The following is a 17,648-nucleotide window of genomic DNA, read 5'->3' on the forward strand; positions in this document are numbered from 1 at the left end:
GTTAATCCCATTACAATGACCCTTCTCAGTGCAACAGCTCTATTGCTCAGGATGCCTGGCCCCTAATTAACATCACTGTAAGGATGGATTGTGCTGTGCATGCATCTCATGTAATAGCTTGTATCCTGTTGGGCATTTATTTTAACTAGCTTGGCTAAAGAATGATTATAACTTCTTTCAAGGGTGATGTCTGAAGGGCCAACTTGAGGGTGTAGATTTAATGGAAGTAGATTTAATGAACAAGATGATAATATAGGGCATGATGTGAAACTTAAATGTCTAGGAGGGTAGGCTCATGAGTGCATGGGCTAAAAACACTAACCTTAACTGGTGACCTGGGTTCAAATGTAGCTTGGTCACCTGACATGGGTCTTAGCCTAACTCAGTGGTCCCCAACCTTTTTGTGGCCAGTAGCACATTCATGTTTTCAGAAGAGTGTGGCGGGCGCCAACAATTTTTCAAGACTTATTTTGTATTTGTACATTAAATAATACGAAAAACATCATATTTAATATTACATAATATATGAATCCATAAGATAAAAAGGGTAATTTTACATGTAAAAGGTATTAATTACAATATTCGGCAGTTACTCTTTCATCTTACCATGTGAATTTGCTCTTTTTTATCTATCTGTAAGAAAAACTAAGGAGTTTTTACAAAATAAATATCATAAACAGTTTTCATCTTATTTATTTAAAAAAAGTAAAATATATTTGGACCAGCCGTTCAGCGTTTATTATTCTTACTTTAACATAGAATGAAGCCTGCAGCCCTGGAGTTCTCCGTCCCCGGCAGGGGCGGGGTCCCGACTTCTCTCCGGCTTCGAAACCGTAGCCCGGCGCGTGCCGGGGACAGAGAACACCAGCGCCTGCAGCCCTAGAGAGAAGCCTGCCATTGACAGAGAACTCCGGGGCTGCGGGCGCCGGTGTTCTCTGTCCCTGGCAGGCGTGGGGCCCGCCTAGTGCCCAGCAGGGGAGAGAAGCCGCGGCCCCGCGCCTGCCGGGGATAGAGAACTCTGGGGCTGCAGGCTGTGGGCGCTAGCATTCTCTGTCCCTGGCAGGCGCAGGGCCACGGCTTCTCTCTGGCTTCTCCACACCTGCTGGGGACTGAGAACACCGGTGCCCGCAGCCCGCAGCCCCGGAGTTCTCTGTCCCAGGCAGGCACGGGGCTGCAGTTTCTCTCCGGCTTAAGCCGCGGCCCCACACCTGCTGGGGACCGAGAACACTGGTGCCCGCAGCCTGGAGTCCCGGAGAAAAGCCGAAGCCCTGCCGCCTGCCAGGGACAGAGAACACCGGTGCCTGCAGCCCTGGAGTACTCTGTCCCCGGCAGGCGTGGGGCTGTGGCTTCTCTCCCCTGCTGGGCACTAGGCGGGCGCACTTAAATGCCCCAGCGGGCGCCATGGCGCCCGAGGGCACCGCGTTGGGGACATGTTGCAACAAAAGCTTGCCACAACTGCCAAGCTAGCTTACTCCATGGAAGAGCCCAGTCTCCAGTCCCTCCCTCCCAGAACAATGGGAAATGGAGGAGGGCAAGCTTCCTTAACAACAACCAGAGTTAAATGGACACATGCAGCAGGGACTCCCGCCCATCTTACTCGTGTTTCTGGGCCCTGACATGGGAGGAGGAAGCAATGCTGTGCTTGCATCTTCACTCAAGACTTGTGGGTTTCAGACTCTGTTGTTTTGTTTAATAGGCGCTTACTGCAGAAATTGTCAAAACAATCCGGGACATCATTGCCTTGAACCCTCTCTACAGGTACGTTTACCCTGTCCTCTTCTACCGCTGGCTTTCAGCAATTTTCAGGCATGTTCAGTACTTTGAAGCCATTCTTTCTAGACTCAGTAAATGTCTGTGTGCTGTAGCCTAATCAAAGGACAGCAGTAACTGGAGAGTTTCCCACCTAGGATTTAGCTTCAGGATGGAAGTAGATTTAATGAACAAGATGGTAATAAAGGGGATGATATGAAACTTAAATGTCTAGGAGGGTAGGCTCACGAGTGCATGGGCTAAAAACACTAAGCTTAACTGGTGACATGGATTCAAATGTAGCTTGGTCACCTGACGTGAGTCTTAACCTAAGACATGTTACAAGAAAAGCTTGCCACAGCTGCCAAGCTAGGCTTAGGATTCCTGAGATGCAGAGGTGCTACAGAGCTGGGTGGGGCACACTTCCATAGATCTTGCCTGCATTAAGGCTGGGGTTAGCCACCAACAATTCCTCACTTTAGTCACCCCATGAGTGAGTGCTGGTTGAGCTGGACTGAAAAATGATGTTATTTCACTCTGAAATGCTGAACTGTTTCGTCCCACCTGTCTTGTTGGCTGTATTGAGGAATTTCTAATATGGTATAATTCCAATTATCTGAAAACCCGAGTTATCTGAATCCATAGTGTCTCCATGTAGCCCTATGTTGCATCTGAAGCATTAAAATAGCATGCCTGTTTAGCCAAAGGCCCAATTATCCAAAAGTTTCAGCTGCTCCCTAGGCCATGTGGGAAAATGGGAGAGTACTGTATTCTTAGAATATTAAATCAAAGAAACCGTTTACTTTTTATTAGACATTTTGATTCTTGTTTCTAATTGACCTTTCAGAGAGTCTGTGCTTCAGATGATGCAGGCAGGGCAACGAGTGGTAGATAATCCAATCTATCTGAGTGACATGGGTGCAGCGTTAACAGGGGCAGAGTCGCACGAGCTGCAGGATATCCTGGAAGAAACCAATGTAAGATAAAGAAACTTTTAACGGATAAATCACCTCATATAGCTGCCTCTTTCAAAGCAGATACATCATTACTTGTCATGACTTTTCTCTAGTGTCCTCTACACTGAGGCCACATTAGCTCTGCATTTGGTTATGGGTTGATTTCAATGGACAATTAAATCTGTATGTGTGTATGATTTCCATTGTGAGCTAAATTGGAATGGTAATGGTAAGTTGGCATCTCATGACACTTATTGTATTAGGTAAAAAACAAAATCTGTTTAAAATGGATTATAGACTGGAATAATCCAATGGTCTCACAAAAATGCAGCTCCTTTGCCAAGTGTTAAAGCATTAAGGAGTTAGTCCTTTTTATCACATTGTATCCTTGCGGGAGGGGTGGAGCACTGCAGGAGGGCATTAGCTCTGTCTCTTCTTTGAAAATGCATCCCTTGTTATCAGCCTGAGTTATCCTTTGAGAGGTAAACCAAATCTTTATCATCTTTCCTGCATTTGAATGACAGTAGAATCAGTGAGAGGTGGCTTGTTTGATGGCAAACAACTGAGTTTTCCCATCAGTTCCACATTGCTAGATGTTGGCTGTCCAGACTGATCATGCCACGTTATCCCTTATGCGCTGAAGTCATTGGATGTGCTTCTGTACATGCTTATCTTCAGCCTGTGAGTGGAGAAGTTATTTTGCACCAGTCTCACCAGAACTGTGGATACTGGAGAGCTGTAGGTTCATGGAAGAACATTGTGACAGCTCATCAGCCTCCGTTTGTGCCTTTGTCATTAGGCAGTAGCCTTTCTCGCCAAGTGCTGACAGGCCTGTGATGAATCTGAAGACATAGTTTGTTGCTGGGTTGTGGGTTTTTTTTTTTTTTCAGATTCCCAAACGGCTTTATAAGGCCCTCTCTCTTCTGAAGAAAGAGTATGAGCTGAGTAAACTCCAGCAGCGTCTTGGACGGGAGGTGAGGCTCTACAGGAACAGGGCACATACCCTGTCTTACAAGTTCTTATACTGCACTCATTGCTGCAATATAGATGAACACTAAGTTAATAGCAGTTATGTGGTGGCATCTCACGTCTCTCAGCTGAACAATGTCATCTGTATCTAGTCTTGTGAAGTAGAAACCTCACTAATTTGCATTAATTACTTGGGCATGCGTTGTAGATTATGAGAAAGTGGACAGAAATTGAAGGAAGTGTAGTACTTTATGTATACTTTTGACAGGTACACGTCACTTTTAATTTACAAAAACTTCATATTGCACATGTAAATGTTCTATGGCTTTAATTTCCATGAAGAATTGTGTATACACATTGAAAACAATACAATTGTTTTTAAAAATAATATACACTCAAGGGAGGAATCCTAATGATTCCTAATGTTCTTTTTAAAAAATAAGATGAAATTAAAGCAATGTGACTCCAGTTATTGTAAAAAAATAAAAAAATAAAAAAAAAAATCTTATATTTAATACCTGAGCAACAAAGCCAATATGTGTGCCGTTTCCTGTTAAAGTGAGTTATATGTGACTGACTTTTACAAAACATGCAAGAAGGGTACGAAAGGGATGTGATCTAGATATTGGAGCTTTGAAAGGGCCTCAGTTCTAGTTCCAAGAGCTGGGAAATAGATGATGCCTTGTTAAATTGCTGGAGCCACCTTTGCTTGTAAACTTGAGCGCATGTGACAAAGAAATAATTGAAATGCAATAAATGTGAGACTCCACAATGCTACTCTTGGTCACTTCTTAGAGCCTTAGAGTAGAGCTACACTGCAAGTGCTTTCCAAGGGGTATTTGCATCTTCTCCCAGTTCTCTGGAAAGTGGTTGGAGGCGTATGGTGTTGGGTCGGGGAGCAGGGAGGTTAGTTGTAACAGGTTAAAGTTACTGTACACATTGTTTCTAGGTTGAGGAGAAGATCAAGCAGACTCATCGCAAGTATCTTCTCCAAGAGCAACTGAAGATTATCAAGAAAGAGCTAGGCCTAGAGAAGGAGGACAAAGATGCCATAGAGGAGAAATTCCGAGAGCGGCTCAAGGATCTGGTAGTGCCAAAACATGTCATGGAAGTGATTGATGAAGAGCTGAACAAACTTGGTTTGCTGGACAATCACTCCTCAGAATTCAAGTGAGTGCCCACTAGCGCTCTGTGCAATGAGGATTAATTAGAGCTGTGTACGAAATGTGTGCAGTGTCACAGGGCACCTAGAGCAGTGGTTCCCAACGTTCTTACAAAGGGATCCTCCAACTGCCTTTTGTCTCTTATTAGCAAAGAATCCTGTGGCACCTTATAGACTGACGTCTGTTAGTCTATAAGGTGCCACAGGACTCTTTGCTGCTTTTACAGATCCAGACTAACACGGCTACCCCTCTGATACTTGTCTCTTATTGTAACTTACCAATACATAGAGTGTGTGTGCGTGCACCTCTCCCCCCACTTCCTTCTCCTCTGCTCCTAGGGATGCCATTTCGGTGGTGGGGAGGGGACACCTTTCAGTGGGAGTCCAGCAGCCGCTTCGGCCCCTGGAAGCTCTTAGACAGCTTTTTAGATTTTAACCTTCAAAAAATGCATTTTGGAAGCATTTGTTGTAATTATTTCCTATACCATCCAGTAGTGCCCGCAGCCCTATACTCACCCCAAGTCACATGGCAGCATCGTGCACCCCCAACCATACCTGGCAGCTGCCCTTCCCCTCAATCGCACTCTGCTCCATGTTTCAGTTAGCTTCCCTCTGCTCCTTCCAGAGTCATGAAGGGGCCTGACTCCCCTTGCCCCCCTTGACATCCCAGCCCCCAGTGGGTACTGGCTGATCAGCAGCTGTTTCTGGGGTCTGTGGCTGTCCATGGCTCCTGCCTGCAGAGGGGTGGTGACACATGGAAGGGATTCCCCACCCCCTTCAGGTGCCCTGCTCACCTGGATTGGCACCCCTGCCCCAGGTGCATGGGAGAATCCCCCTTAAACCCGGAGCTGTGGTGACTGACAGCACTGCAGGCCAGTCAGGGCTTCCCAGTGAGGGCAGAGCTCTGTGAAACACCCCGGGGGAGTCCACCCCAGGGGGGTCCACTCAGAGCACTGTACTCAGGTCAGCTCCCCAGATCATTTCTGGGGCATGCGTGGGGCAGGGAAACTACAGCAGAGAACAGAATTGTCAGACATATAGATGAACATAATTTGTTGAGGAAGAGTCAACATAATGGGTGCCAATTTATATGGGCTCCTGGGGCTTTAGCCCCAGGAATATTCACAGACAGGGGCTCTGCTCCAGCAATATTTGGAGCTAGGTTTCTCCCCTGCTCTGCGCTGCTGGCAGCCTAGAGCCCTTTAAATCCCGGCCGCGGCTGGGATTTAAAAGGCTCTGGGCTCCCCGCCAGCGGGCAGGGAGGCTCTGGGCTGCCCGCTGCGGGATTTAAAGGGCTCTGGGATCCCCGCGGCTGCCAGCAGCCCAGAGCCCTTTGAATCCCAGCCCCTGGCTGCTGATTGCCCCCTCCCCAGACCCCTGCCCCAACTGCCCCCCAGGACCTCCACCCCCTATCTAAGCACCACTGGTCCTTGTTCCCCGATTACCCCCTCCCAAGACCCCTGCCCCTAACTGCCCCTTAGGACCTCAGCCCCTATCTAAGCCTCCCTTCTCCTTGTCCCCAACTGCCCCCTCCTGAGACCCCACCCAACTTCCCCCCCAGGACCGCACCCCCTACCTGTCCCCTGATAAACCTCCTGGACTCCCATGCCTATCCAATTGCTGCCTGTCCCCTGACTGCCCCTTCGAACCTCTGCCCCATCCAACTCCCCCTGCTCCTTGTCCCTTGACTGCCCCCCGGAACTCCCTACCTCTTCTCCAACCCCCAAACAGCTTACTGTGCCACTCAGACCAGAGTGTCTGGCCCTGTGCAGCTCCAGACAGTTGCTGCCATGCTCCCCCATGGAGCCCACAGCCCTCTCCCACCCCCAGCACCTGCCTTCCGGATTTGAACACCTCAAAATTCAGGAGTGCTCAAGCTCGGTTTGGGCAGCTTTTACTTCATTTCTCCCAAATCAGTTTCCCCTGCAAGGTACCAGCTGAAGGTGTTGGAGAACAGAGAGATCGGGTGGCCTCCTAATGCCTGGAAAAGAGACAAAGGCCAGAGGAGGGAGTGTCAGTGCTTGTGCGGACTTCTGGGAAGTGCACGGTGTGGAAGGGGATGCTGTGATGCTTTGGAACAACTCCATACAAAGCCAGTCAGGACTCTGGGGGAGCCTCCTCTCTCGGAGCAGACTGTCTCCAGGGCAAGAAGCTTACACCTTCCTGGGTCTGACCTCGGAGCATTCAGCATGCCCTTCCACATCATGCACTTTCCACAGCGAGTCTGCCCAGGCTGGTCCTGGGGCAACCAGAGGGCCCTGCACCCCAACTCCGCAGTCAGATGTGACTCTCAGCCAGACAGTAAAACAGAAGGTTTATTAGATGACGGGAACACAGTTTAAACAGAGCTTGTTGGTACAGAAAACAGAACCCCTCTGTCAGGTCCATCTTGGGGGGTGGGGAGCCCAGAACCAAGTTCTGGGTCTCTCCCCATTTCCCCAGCCAGCTCCAAACTGACACTCCCTCCTCTGGCCTCTGTATCTCTTCCGGACAAGGAGGCCACCTGACCTCTTTGTCCCCAACAACTTCAGTTGGCATCTTGCAGGGGAAACTGAGGCACCCACACAGTATTCAGAGAAAATATTAAGAACATTCCCACTTCATCACAACAGGTGCAACAAAATATAATACTGTATATTGAAGTAGGCAAGTGCTGCTTCTGACTTTCCACTTTTAATTGACCCTTGTAATCTTGTGGCACTGACGCGTTGTAGCTTCATTTTATATCGGCTTACAGGGTGGGAGTGGGGGGCACCACCATTTTGGGCCCCACCAAAAATTATACAAACCTGCCGCCTATGGTCAACATGTGTTTTGTAAAGGGAAATCATGCCTCACCAATCTACTAGAATTCTTTGAGGGGGTCAAACGCATGCGTGGACAAGGGGGACCCAGTGGATATAGTGTATTTAGATTTTCAGAAAGCCTTTGACAAGGTCCTTCACTAAAGGCTCTTAAACAACGTAAGCTGTCATGGGATAATAGGGGAGATCCTCTTATGGACTGGTAACTGGTTAAAAGATAGGAAACAAAGGATAGGAATAAATGGTCAGTTTTCAGAATGGAGAGAGGTAAATAGTGGTGTCCCCCAGGGGTCTGTACTGGGGCCAGGCATATTCAATATATTCATAAATGATCTGGAAAAAGGGCTTAACAGTGAGGTGGCAAAATTAGCAGATGATACAAAATTACTCAAGATAGTTAAGAACTATAAAAGGATCTCACAAAACTGGGTGACTGGGCAACAAAATGGCAGATGAAATTAAATGTTGATAAATGCAAAGTAATGCACATTGGAAGACATAATCCCAACTATACATATAAAAGATGGGGTATAAATTAGCTGTTACCACTCAAAGAAAAGATCTTGGAGTCACTATGGATAGCTCTCTGAAAACATCCACTCAATGTGCAGCGGCAGTCAAAAAAGTTAACAGAATGTTGGGAATCATTAAGAAAGGGATAGGTAATATGACAGAAGATATCATATTGTCTCTATATAAATCCATGGTACACCCACATCTGGAATACTCCATGCAGATGGAGTCACGCCATCTCAAAAAAGATATATTGGAATTGGAAAAGGTTCAGAAAAGGGCAACAAAAATGATTAGAGGTATGGAACAGCTGCCATGTGAGGAGAGATTAATAAGACTGGGACTTTTCAGCTTGGAAAAGAGATGACTAAGGGGGATGTGATAGATGTCTATAAAATCATGACTGGTGTAGAGAAAGTAAATAAGGAAGTGTTATTTATACCTTCCCATAACTCAAGAACTAGGGGTCACCAAATGAAGTTAATAGGCAGCAGATTTAAAACAAAAGGAAGTATTTTTTCACACAACACAGTCAACCTGTGGAACTGTTTGCCAGAGGATGTTGTGAAGGCCAAGACTATAACAGGGTTCAAAAAAGAACTAGATAAGTTTCATGGAGGACAGGTCCATCAATGACTATTAGCCAGGATGGACAGGGATGGTGTCCCCCTAGCCTCTGTTTGCCAGAAGCTGGGAATGGGCGACGGGATGGATCACTCGATGATTACCTGATCTGTTCATTCCCTCTGGGGCACCTGGCATTGGCCACTGTCGGAAGATGGATCTTTGGTCTGACCCAGTATGGCTGTTCTTATGTTCGTATGGGTGGTGTGGGTCTGAGATGGGCTCGTGATGGAAGTGGTAGACCCTTCCCACAACCCTTTGGTTGATTAGGACACCTCGCTTGGGAAACTGACCTACAGTGTGGGGATTGCTCTCCTTGCTCCATAGTATTGTTCTCTTTGCATTGTGTAGAACAGGAGTAAGCAACCTATGGCACAGGTGCCGAAGGCAGCACTCAAGCTGATTTTCAGTGGCACTCACATTGCTTGGATCCTGGCTACCAGTCTGGAGGGCTCTGCATTTTAATTTAATTTTAAATGAAGCTTCTTAAACATTTTGAAACCTTATTAACTTTACATACAACAATAGTCAATATTATAGACTTATAGAAAGAGACCTTCTAAAAACGTTAAAATGTATTACCGGCACGCAAAACCTTAAATCAGAGTGAATAAATGAAGACTCGGCACAGCACTTCTGAAAGGTTGCCGACCCCTGGTGTAGAATCAGTATCCAGAAATGAAAGGGTAACTTAGCTCTCCCCTATGGACTTACTGTAGTTCCTGTAAATAATTGTTCCGTTGATTTCTGTTTTCACTGTGTCGATTTACTTTCAACTGTTTTCTTTGGGAGTTCTAGAAATCATAGAATCATAGAATCTCAGGGTTGGAAGGGACCTCAGGAGGTCATCTAGTCCAACCCCCTGCTCAAAGCAGGACCAAACCCAACTAAATCATCCCTGCCAGGGCTTTATCAAGCCTGACCTTAAAAACCTCTAAGGAAGGAGATTCCACCACCTCCCTAGGTAACCCATTCCAGTTCTTCACCACCCTACTAGTGAAAAAGTTTTTCCTAATATCCAACCTAAACCTCCCCCTCTGCAACTTGAGACCATTACTCCTTGTTCTGTCATCTTCTACCACTGAGAACAGTCTAGATCCATCCTCTTTGGAACCCCCTTTCAGGTAGTTGAAAGCAGCTATCAAATCCCCCCTCATTCTTCTCTTCTGCAGACTAAACAATCCCAGTTCCCTCAGCCTCTCCTCATAAGTCATGTGCTCCAGCCCCCTAATCATTTTTGTTGCCCTCCGCTGGACTCTCTCCAATTTATCCACATCCTTCTTGTAGTGTGGGGCCCAAAACTGGACACAGTACTCCAAATGAGGCCTCACCAGTGCTGAGTAGGGGAATGATCACATCCTCGATCTGCTGGAAATGCCCCTACTTATACAACCCAAAATGCCATTAGCCTTCTTGGCAACAAGGGCACACTGTTGACTCATATTCAGCTTTTCGTCCACCGTAACCCCTAGGTCCTTTTCTGCAGAACTGCTGCCCAGCCATTCGGTACCTAGTCTGTAACAGTGCATGGGATTCTTCCGTCCTAAGTGCAGGACTCTGCACTTGTCCTTGTTGAACCTCATCATATTTCTTTTGGCCCAATCCTCTAATTTGTCTAGGTCCCTCTGTATCCTATCCCTACCCTCCAGTGTATCAACCACTCCTCCCAGTTTAGTGTCATCTGCAAACTTGCTAAGGGTGCAGTCCACACCATCCTCCAGATCATTAATGAAGATATTGAACAAAACCGGCCCCAGCACTGACCCTTGGGGCACTTCACTTGATGATAGTGGATCAGCAACATAACTCTTGTTAATTGATTGAAAATGCTTGGGCAGGATGGGAATTGCAAAGGGCTGAATCACTCTTGCAACATAATCAGTTACTCTTTGATGTGGGCTTTCAGGAGCATAGAGCAGTGCTTCCACACCTTTTACTAAAGGGGACCCATCAACTATATTTGGTCTTTTTGGAGACTCACCATTTTATATATACAGTGTGTGTTCATGTGCGCGCACAGTGGTGAGCTGGAGCCGGTTCCCACAGGTTCCCAAGAACCGGTTGCTAAAATTAGACCTCCGTGGAGAACCGGTTGTTAAAGGGCCAGGGGGTGGGCAAAGAACTCCGGTCCTCGGGCTGGACCATCCTGTTGCTCCCAGGAGTCTCAGCTGGGGAGGCTGAGGCTCCCCCGGCCCTTCCCCTGCTTCCCCCCAGCTGCAGCGTGGCCAGCCGCCGGCACCAGCTGGGCAGCTCAGCTGAGCCCTGGAGTTGTCCTGCTGCTGCTTTTTGAGAGTCCCAGCAAGGTGTGTGTGTGGGGGGGTCCTGCTGCAAGCTCCAGGGCTCACCAGAGGGGAGGGGAGGGGGCAAGTGGCCCCACGAGGAGGTCTCCCCCGGGCCCTCCCCCGCTTCCTCCACCCCGAAGAGCTGCAGCATAGCCAGCACCTGGGCAGCTCAGTTGAGCTCTGGGCTGCCGGCAAGGTAAGGGGGCTGCAAGCTCCGGGGCTGTGCGTGTGGGGGGGGGCAAGTGGGGCAATTTGCCCCAGGCCCCTGGCCCCACGAGGATGTCTCCCCCCAGCCCCCGCAGAGCTGCAGCATGGCCAGCAGCTGGGCAGCTCCGCTGAGCTCCTGAGTCATCCTGCTGCTTTGAGCTGCCGGCAAGGTAAGCGGGGAGGGGGCTGCAAGTTCTAGGGTTGCCGGGGGGCAAGTGGGGCAATTTGCCCCAGGCCCTGCAGGGGCCCCCATCCCGATGGGTATGTCTCCCCCCACCCCGGAGCCTCCCCTGCTCCCTCCCCTTAAATCAGAATTTTTTATAGGAAACCGGTTGTTAAGATTTTGGCAGCTCATCACTGTGCGCGCACACATACATACACCCTTCCTCTGCTCCCTGGGGTGCCATTTCAGATTTCAGTGTGGGGGCAACTTTCAGAAGGGGTCCAGGGGCCAGTTAGGAGAGTCAGGAGCCATCATTTGGAAAACACTGGCAAAGATCAATCTGTGCCCAAGCTTTTGGGATTTCACTGTGACCAGGGCTCCATTAATGCAAAGCAGCATTTTGTGTAGTTGTCACACAGTGAATGCCAGAGCATCTCTTTGCATCTAAAATATACTAAATATTTTTGCTGGCATAGAAAGAATTCTCTGTCTTGCCATGCTGGAAACCCATCTTAGATTTCCAGCCCCAGTATCTTGGTACCTGGACTGTGAGCACTGTGCTTGACTTTACAACCTTAATAATGTTCTTTTCACGTAGTTCTGTTTGTGTGCAGTTTCCTAGTTTTAAAAAAAGTAAACTAAAAAAACAAATTCCATCTTGTGGCATTATATTGATAACCCACATAGTTCCAACCCTGCTGATGACCTATCAGATCTGCCACATAGACCTCTTCTACTTGTGCTGCTGGAGCAACTGATAGTAGTAGTAGGTTGGTATCCTCTGTGTGGACCAGCTCTAGAGAGGAAAGAGACGCACTTTGAGCATTAGTTTCACAGATGTTTGCTGACAGCAGAGGAATGACAAGATTCAGAAACCATGCATTCCATTCCAGGCTCTGGAGTAGTGTGTGCCCTAGTGGGCATAGACTTTGCTGCTGCCAGTTCCCCTCAAAAGTGTGAACCCTTCTGTCCAGTCCTATCTCTTCCCCACTCCTGTCTTCTCATCCTAGTTCCAGTTTCCTTGCCCAGCAAGACCTAGTCTTCTCACTCCCACTCTGTCTCCTTGCCTAGCCAGTCCCAATCCCCCATCAGTTTCTCAGCCGGTCTCTGTCCCTCACCCTGGCCTCCAGTCACCTATTTCCCATTAGCTCCCAATCTCGTTCTCAGGTGCCTCCTCCAAACTCCTCTCTTCTCCCTTGGACCTTCCAGATCTTTCTCACAGTCTCTCTGCCCCGCTAATTACAGTTCTACCCTTGTATTCCAGTTCCTCATTAGATCTGTCTCCCTTACCACCCCCACCACATTTCCTTTCCCCACCTCACTGATTCAGTCCTAATCTCCTTGCCCAGCTAGTCCCAGTCCTCCCTCACCAATCGTGACTCCTCATCCAATCTTGTCTGCCTCAAATCCCTGCTTCAAAGCATGTGGGTACTAGAGCTTTTAAAAGAAGAGGTTGCTAAAATTCTTCACATAGATAAAACAACGTGTGTTCTCAGAAATGGCTGAACCTGTTGGCTGAAAAATTCAGTCTGAGACAGATACCCAACATGTAAAACTTCAGTCTGAAAGGTTAAGGTTTGCAACATTATAAACAAGGGTAAAGAGTCTTTTAATGGGAAGGGTCAGGCAAACTTAATAGGTGGTGCTGCCCATCCAACCTGTAAGAAAACATATGGAACATTAATATAGAAACTGTTACAACTGTTCAATGAATGTTCTTCAGGTTGCAGAATCAAGCACCTTACAATTAGGAAATGGCAGCCTCACGTTTGCTTGTGCAACTTTAATTCTGCCTCTTGTGATTCTGTCCGACTTGCTGAATGAGGCAGGGTCCTGTGGAAGAAAAATAGTATGTGACCATGTAGTTAAACAGTATGGGGCATACCACAAGGGCTCAGATTTAATGTTGCAGGGGCCAGAGTAAATCTGGTTTCCTAACTTTCGAGAACTTGCCTTTGCCATCTAAATAATGTATTTTAAACATATTTTATAATTTTCTCTGTGTGTATTCTTGGGGGGAGGCAGGGGGAAGAACCCAAACTTACTTACCACTGTAACAGCTCTCACCCCCCATCATGCATTGTCAGCCAGGTTTGAACTGTAAATCATCAATACATTCAGAAGCACAGACAGCTACCACTTGAGCTACAGGACTAACTGCATTACCTGGCAGCAGGAGAAGGCTCTTATCCCAGAGGGAGTGAGGTGGGCCATTGGAGACAGGAGCTGGGGTGAGGGGGGCAATGGGGGAGGTGCTGTGACTTTCTCTCTGCTCCCCAGTAGCTAAGGGTGCTTGGTCAGGAGAAGCCCAGCCTGGAAACTTTTCCCCATTCCCTCTAAATCTGTCTTGGCAGCTCCTCCCAGATATTGCTAGTACAGTGCCCTCTGCTGCTGCTCCAGTGGCAGCATTAACCCAACCTCAGAATGTTCATGTGCAGTCAGTATTTTGGGAGGCTGCCAAAATCTCCCTGCCCGATGCAAACAGAAGAGAGGGGCAATTTTTAACAGTTTGTTTCAGCCAAACTGAACAGAACAGAATTTCAAGTGACAAAGAAAAGACACTTCCTATACGCCCCCCATGAGTACAGTTTAAATCACACTCATATTAATGAAACTCTCTCTTTCACTGGTGTGTTGGGTTTTTGCAATATTGACTGTTTTGATTGTGTGCTGCTGCCAGTGTTACCCGGAACTACTTGGATTGGCTGACATCCATTCCATGGGGTAAATGCAGCGAGGAGAACCTGGAGCTAACCAGAGCTCAGGCAGTTCTGGAGGAGGATCACTATGGAATGGATGACGTCAAGAAGCGAATTCTGGTAAGGCAGCGTATGCCATTCTAGGTGGCATTGTGCAGCCTGGCTCATGGCTCTCTGTACAGTTTGTTTCCTCATGTGTCTAATGGGGGAGATGCATGAGCCTTGGTGGTGTAGGGTGGGTAGCGGCATATTTTAGTGGCTTTGTCTGTATAAGGGTAGCAAGGGTAGTTTGCTTATTACTGTTCAGTGATCTCAAACTAGAGCCCAAGATTTTTGTTCCCTCTCTGTTGAATTGTCATTGACATCTAAAACAGTGGTTCTCAATGTGTGGGGCACATTCCCTTGGGGGGTGGGCAGAGGAATGTTCAGGGGGGCATTTGGCCAGGCCAGAGCCAGTCCTCATAGGGAGTGGGGAGGGAGTGCCACACTTCCAGCCCTGCTCTGCCCCCAGACAAGCTCTGCTTCCAACCCCATTCAGGCCCTAGTCCTACTCCATCTCCAGCCCCAACTCCACCCTCACTCCATCTCTGTCCCCAAACCAGCTCCGACCCCAGTCGGAGCTTCACTCCGGCTCTGCCCTCATCCCCTCTCCACATCCAGACCAGCTCCTCCCACATCCCCAGCTCAGCCTTCAGCCCAGGCTCCGCTGCTAAGGAAGCTGTGTACCATTTTGCCACTGGGTAGGGCTGAGCAAATGAGAAAACACTGTAGGGAAATAGTTTCCTGATTAACATTTATTCACTGCCCAGAAACGTCATTAATGCAGAGGTCAGGTTTACCAGCCGTGCCTCATACCTTTCCAGAATGTAGAGTGCATCTATATTTAACCCTCTAAAATCCAGGAGAAACAGAGCTTAAGGTACACACCAGGCTGCCCTTCCACCTTAGCTACCTCCTGCAGCTGGAAAAAGCTGCTGTGGATATATTGCAAGTATGTTGCAGAAAGGCTGCCCTATAATAAGCAGACATGAGAGAGAACTATGTAAATGTACCATTTTTTTGTGTTGTGCTGTGTCCCATAGAATTGCATTGTTGTTCATCTGCATGCACGCCAACTGCACTGCACAGTATTAGGGTGGCTGTATTGATTGGCGCAGGGGCCACTTGCATCACGTAGCCACAGCTCACACTGTGATATGAGGATAGGTGCATCCGCACCCAGACACAGCAGACACGTTGTTTCTGCACTGAGTTATGTGGGTTGTGCAAGCAGAGGAGTGCAGTGGGTATTTTTGCCATGGTAGCACACTGGTAACGTGCATGACACAGCACTGAAGGGCACGGGTGAACACTTTTCTTAAGGACTCCCTCTGGGACAAAGGGTAACTGTGGGGTGGGCTGTGCAGAGCAGGTTGAGCATAAGTCGGGAGCAGCCAGCTGGTGTTCTCTAAGCCTGCCCTAAATGAGACTTTTGCCTTTGTGAGGACACAGTCTGACCGTTTCTTGTACTGCATCCTCACAGTGCTCCTCCTCATCAGAAAGAATAGAGTGTTACCACGTCTGCCAGGGCAGTTGAGGTTTCATTCAGAGGGCAGAGTTCAGATTGTAGGGCAAGGATGGTATATACCTTAACTATCTGGGGTACCCTGTACTCAGACAACCTCAAACCACTTGGAGGCATGCTGCTCCAGTGTGTTGTGGAAACACAGGCCCACACTCTGTGCAGCCGCCATCTGTTACAGCAACTTGATAGAACCAGAGAACCATGCTTCTGCAACTGGGTGAAACTGAAAAGAGCTATGTCCTTTAGAGTGAAACATGCAAGTATTGGTCCAGTTTCATTTTGCAGCAGAGGCAAGACATTTTTCTCTCTCTGACAATGGGGAAGTAGTTCAGGAACACTGAGCAGTAGGGGCGGAGTGCACACTGACTGGGAGAGGCAGGTAAGAACCAGTGAGGGTAGGAGGGTGGCATAGAATCCCACTCCCTAAGCCATAGGGGAGAAGTGGCTCCATCCCAGCAGACAGTGGAATGACGGGGATCCATATATAGTTGTCAGCTCCTTGCCCCCAGCCAGGAGTGGATGTGCCATAGGATCTTTACCAGCCCTCTCCTTCAAGGTTAATCTGAGGAGCTATTTCTTACCTATCTCCTGGGGCATAAATGGTGTCAGGTAAAGTCCTCCAGCCCTGCGCTACTGAAGAACTTCCTCACGGTAACTGTGATGTTCTTTTTCTCCTGGTTGAATGTGGGGCTGCCCAGTACTTGCCTGTAATGCATTTTCTGTTCATCAGGAATTCATAGCAGTCAGCCAACTGCGAGGATCAACCCAAGGGAAGATTCTTTGTTTTTATGGCCCTCCAGGGGTTGGCAAGACCAGCATTGCCCGCTCCATCGCTAGAGCCTTAAACCGAGAGTATTTCCGCTTCAGTGTTGGAGGAATGACTGATGTGGCAGAAATCAAAGGGCACAGGTCAGTTTAACTCAAGAATTTCTCACCCCAGTGAGTTTTTATCAACCTTTACAGTGACCTAGTTGATGATGAAATGTGCATGTAATTTAAATTCTCATAGTCAGGGGCAACAGGTTTGTATAATGTTTGGTGGTACCAAGAATGGGTCCAAGTCCCGCCTCCCCACACCTGCCTTGTAAGCCAATATCTATTTTTAAAAATAATGTAAAAATGTGAGGGCTCTGGGGTGGGGTGTAGGAGGGGCTCAGGCAGAGAGTTAGGCTGCGGGGGTGTGGCTGGCGATGAGGGTTCATGGTGGAAGAGTGGGCTCAGGACTGGGGCAGAGGGTTGGGGTGCGGGGGGGTGCGGACTGACTGGGGGTGCAGGCTCTGGGATGGGGCGGGGCCAGGGATGAGGAGTTTGGGGTGCAGGCTGCCCCCGGCTGGGGCCAGAGAGGAGGACTCCCTCCAGCTCTCCCTGCACCGGCAGCAGTGAGCTCCAGGGAAGGGGCCCCCCTCTCTCCCCCAGCAGCACACTCACCTCGCACCACTGTCACTATACATGCTCCTAGGATCCCTCTCAGGTCCAGGAAGCCCCTTCGCCTCCCTTGTGGTGGGTGCCGGGAGGGTTGCCATCATATGTGTGCCGCCTCCCCTGCTGCTGCCCCTCACTGGGGGGTGGGGTATGGGGCTGCCCCTTGCCCAGCGTGGGGCAGGAAAAGTGACTATGGGTGGGGGACCTGTGTTGGTGGAGGGTACCGCCGGAAAAGGGAAGAAGGGCAGGGGCAGGGGCAGCCTGGGTCAGCCTGACCTGGCACTAATGGTTGGGGGACGCTAGGACCCTGCGGCTGCAGTTGATGCTGGGAGCCAGCAGAGCGCAGCAGGGAGCTGCAGGGGGCAGCCGCCCACTGTGCAGGGCACAGGCAGGGACGCTCGGGGGGGGGGCATGCAGGGGTGGCAGGTGGGGTTGGGGGAAAGACCTGCCCTGAACATTGGTGGAACCAGGACCCTGGGCCCTGAATATTGCTGGAGCCCAGGCACCACGGGCCCATACAACTCACCACCCCTG

At 48.9% G+C, this 17,648-nt stretch overlaps 1 protein-coding gene across 2 annotated transcripts in view; it reads left to right on the top strand.

Moving 5' to 3' along the window:
• The window catches only part of LONP1 (lon peptidase 1, mitochondrial), a 56,915-nt gene that overhangs the window by 25,538 nt on the left and 13,729 nt on the right, over positions 1–17,648 (top strand). For both annotated transcript variants that reach the window (XM_039515836.1, XM_039515837.1), the window contains 6 exons: positions 1,697–1,758; positions 2,597–2,726; positions 3,596–3,679; positions 4,624–4,844; positions 14,110–14,248; positions 16,423–16,601. In XM_039515836.1, coding sequence (XP_039371770.1) covers positions 1,697–1,758; positions 2,597–2,726; positions 3,596–3,679; positions 4,624–4,844; positions 14,110–14,248; positions 16,423–16,601 — 815 coding nt within the window. The remainder of the gene's footprint in view (positions 1–1,696; positions 1,759–2,596; positions 2,727–3,595; positions 3,680–4,623; positions 4,845–14,109; positions 14,249–16,422; positions 16,602–17,648) is intronic.

This window comes from Mauremys reevesii, linkage group 26 (genome assembly GCF_016161935.1).
Source record: "Mauremys reevesii isolate NIE-2019 linkage group 26, ASM1616193v1, whole genome shotgun sequence".
In the NCBI taxonomy this organism is placed as follows: domain Eukaryota; kingdom Metazoa; phylum Chordata; order Testudines; family Geoemydidae; genus Mauremys; species Mauremys reevesii.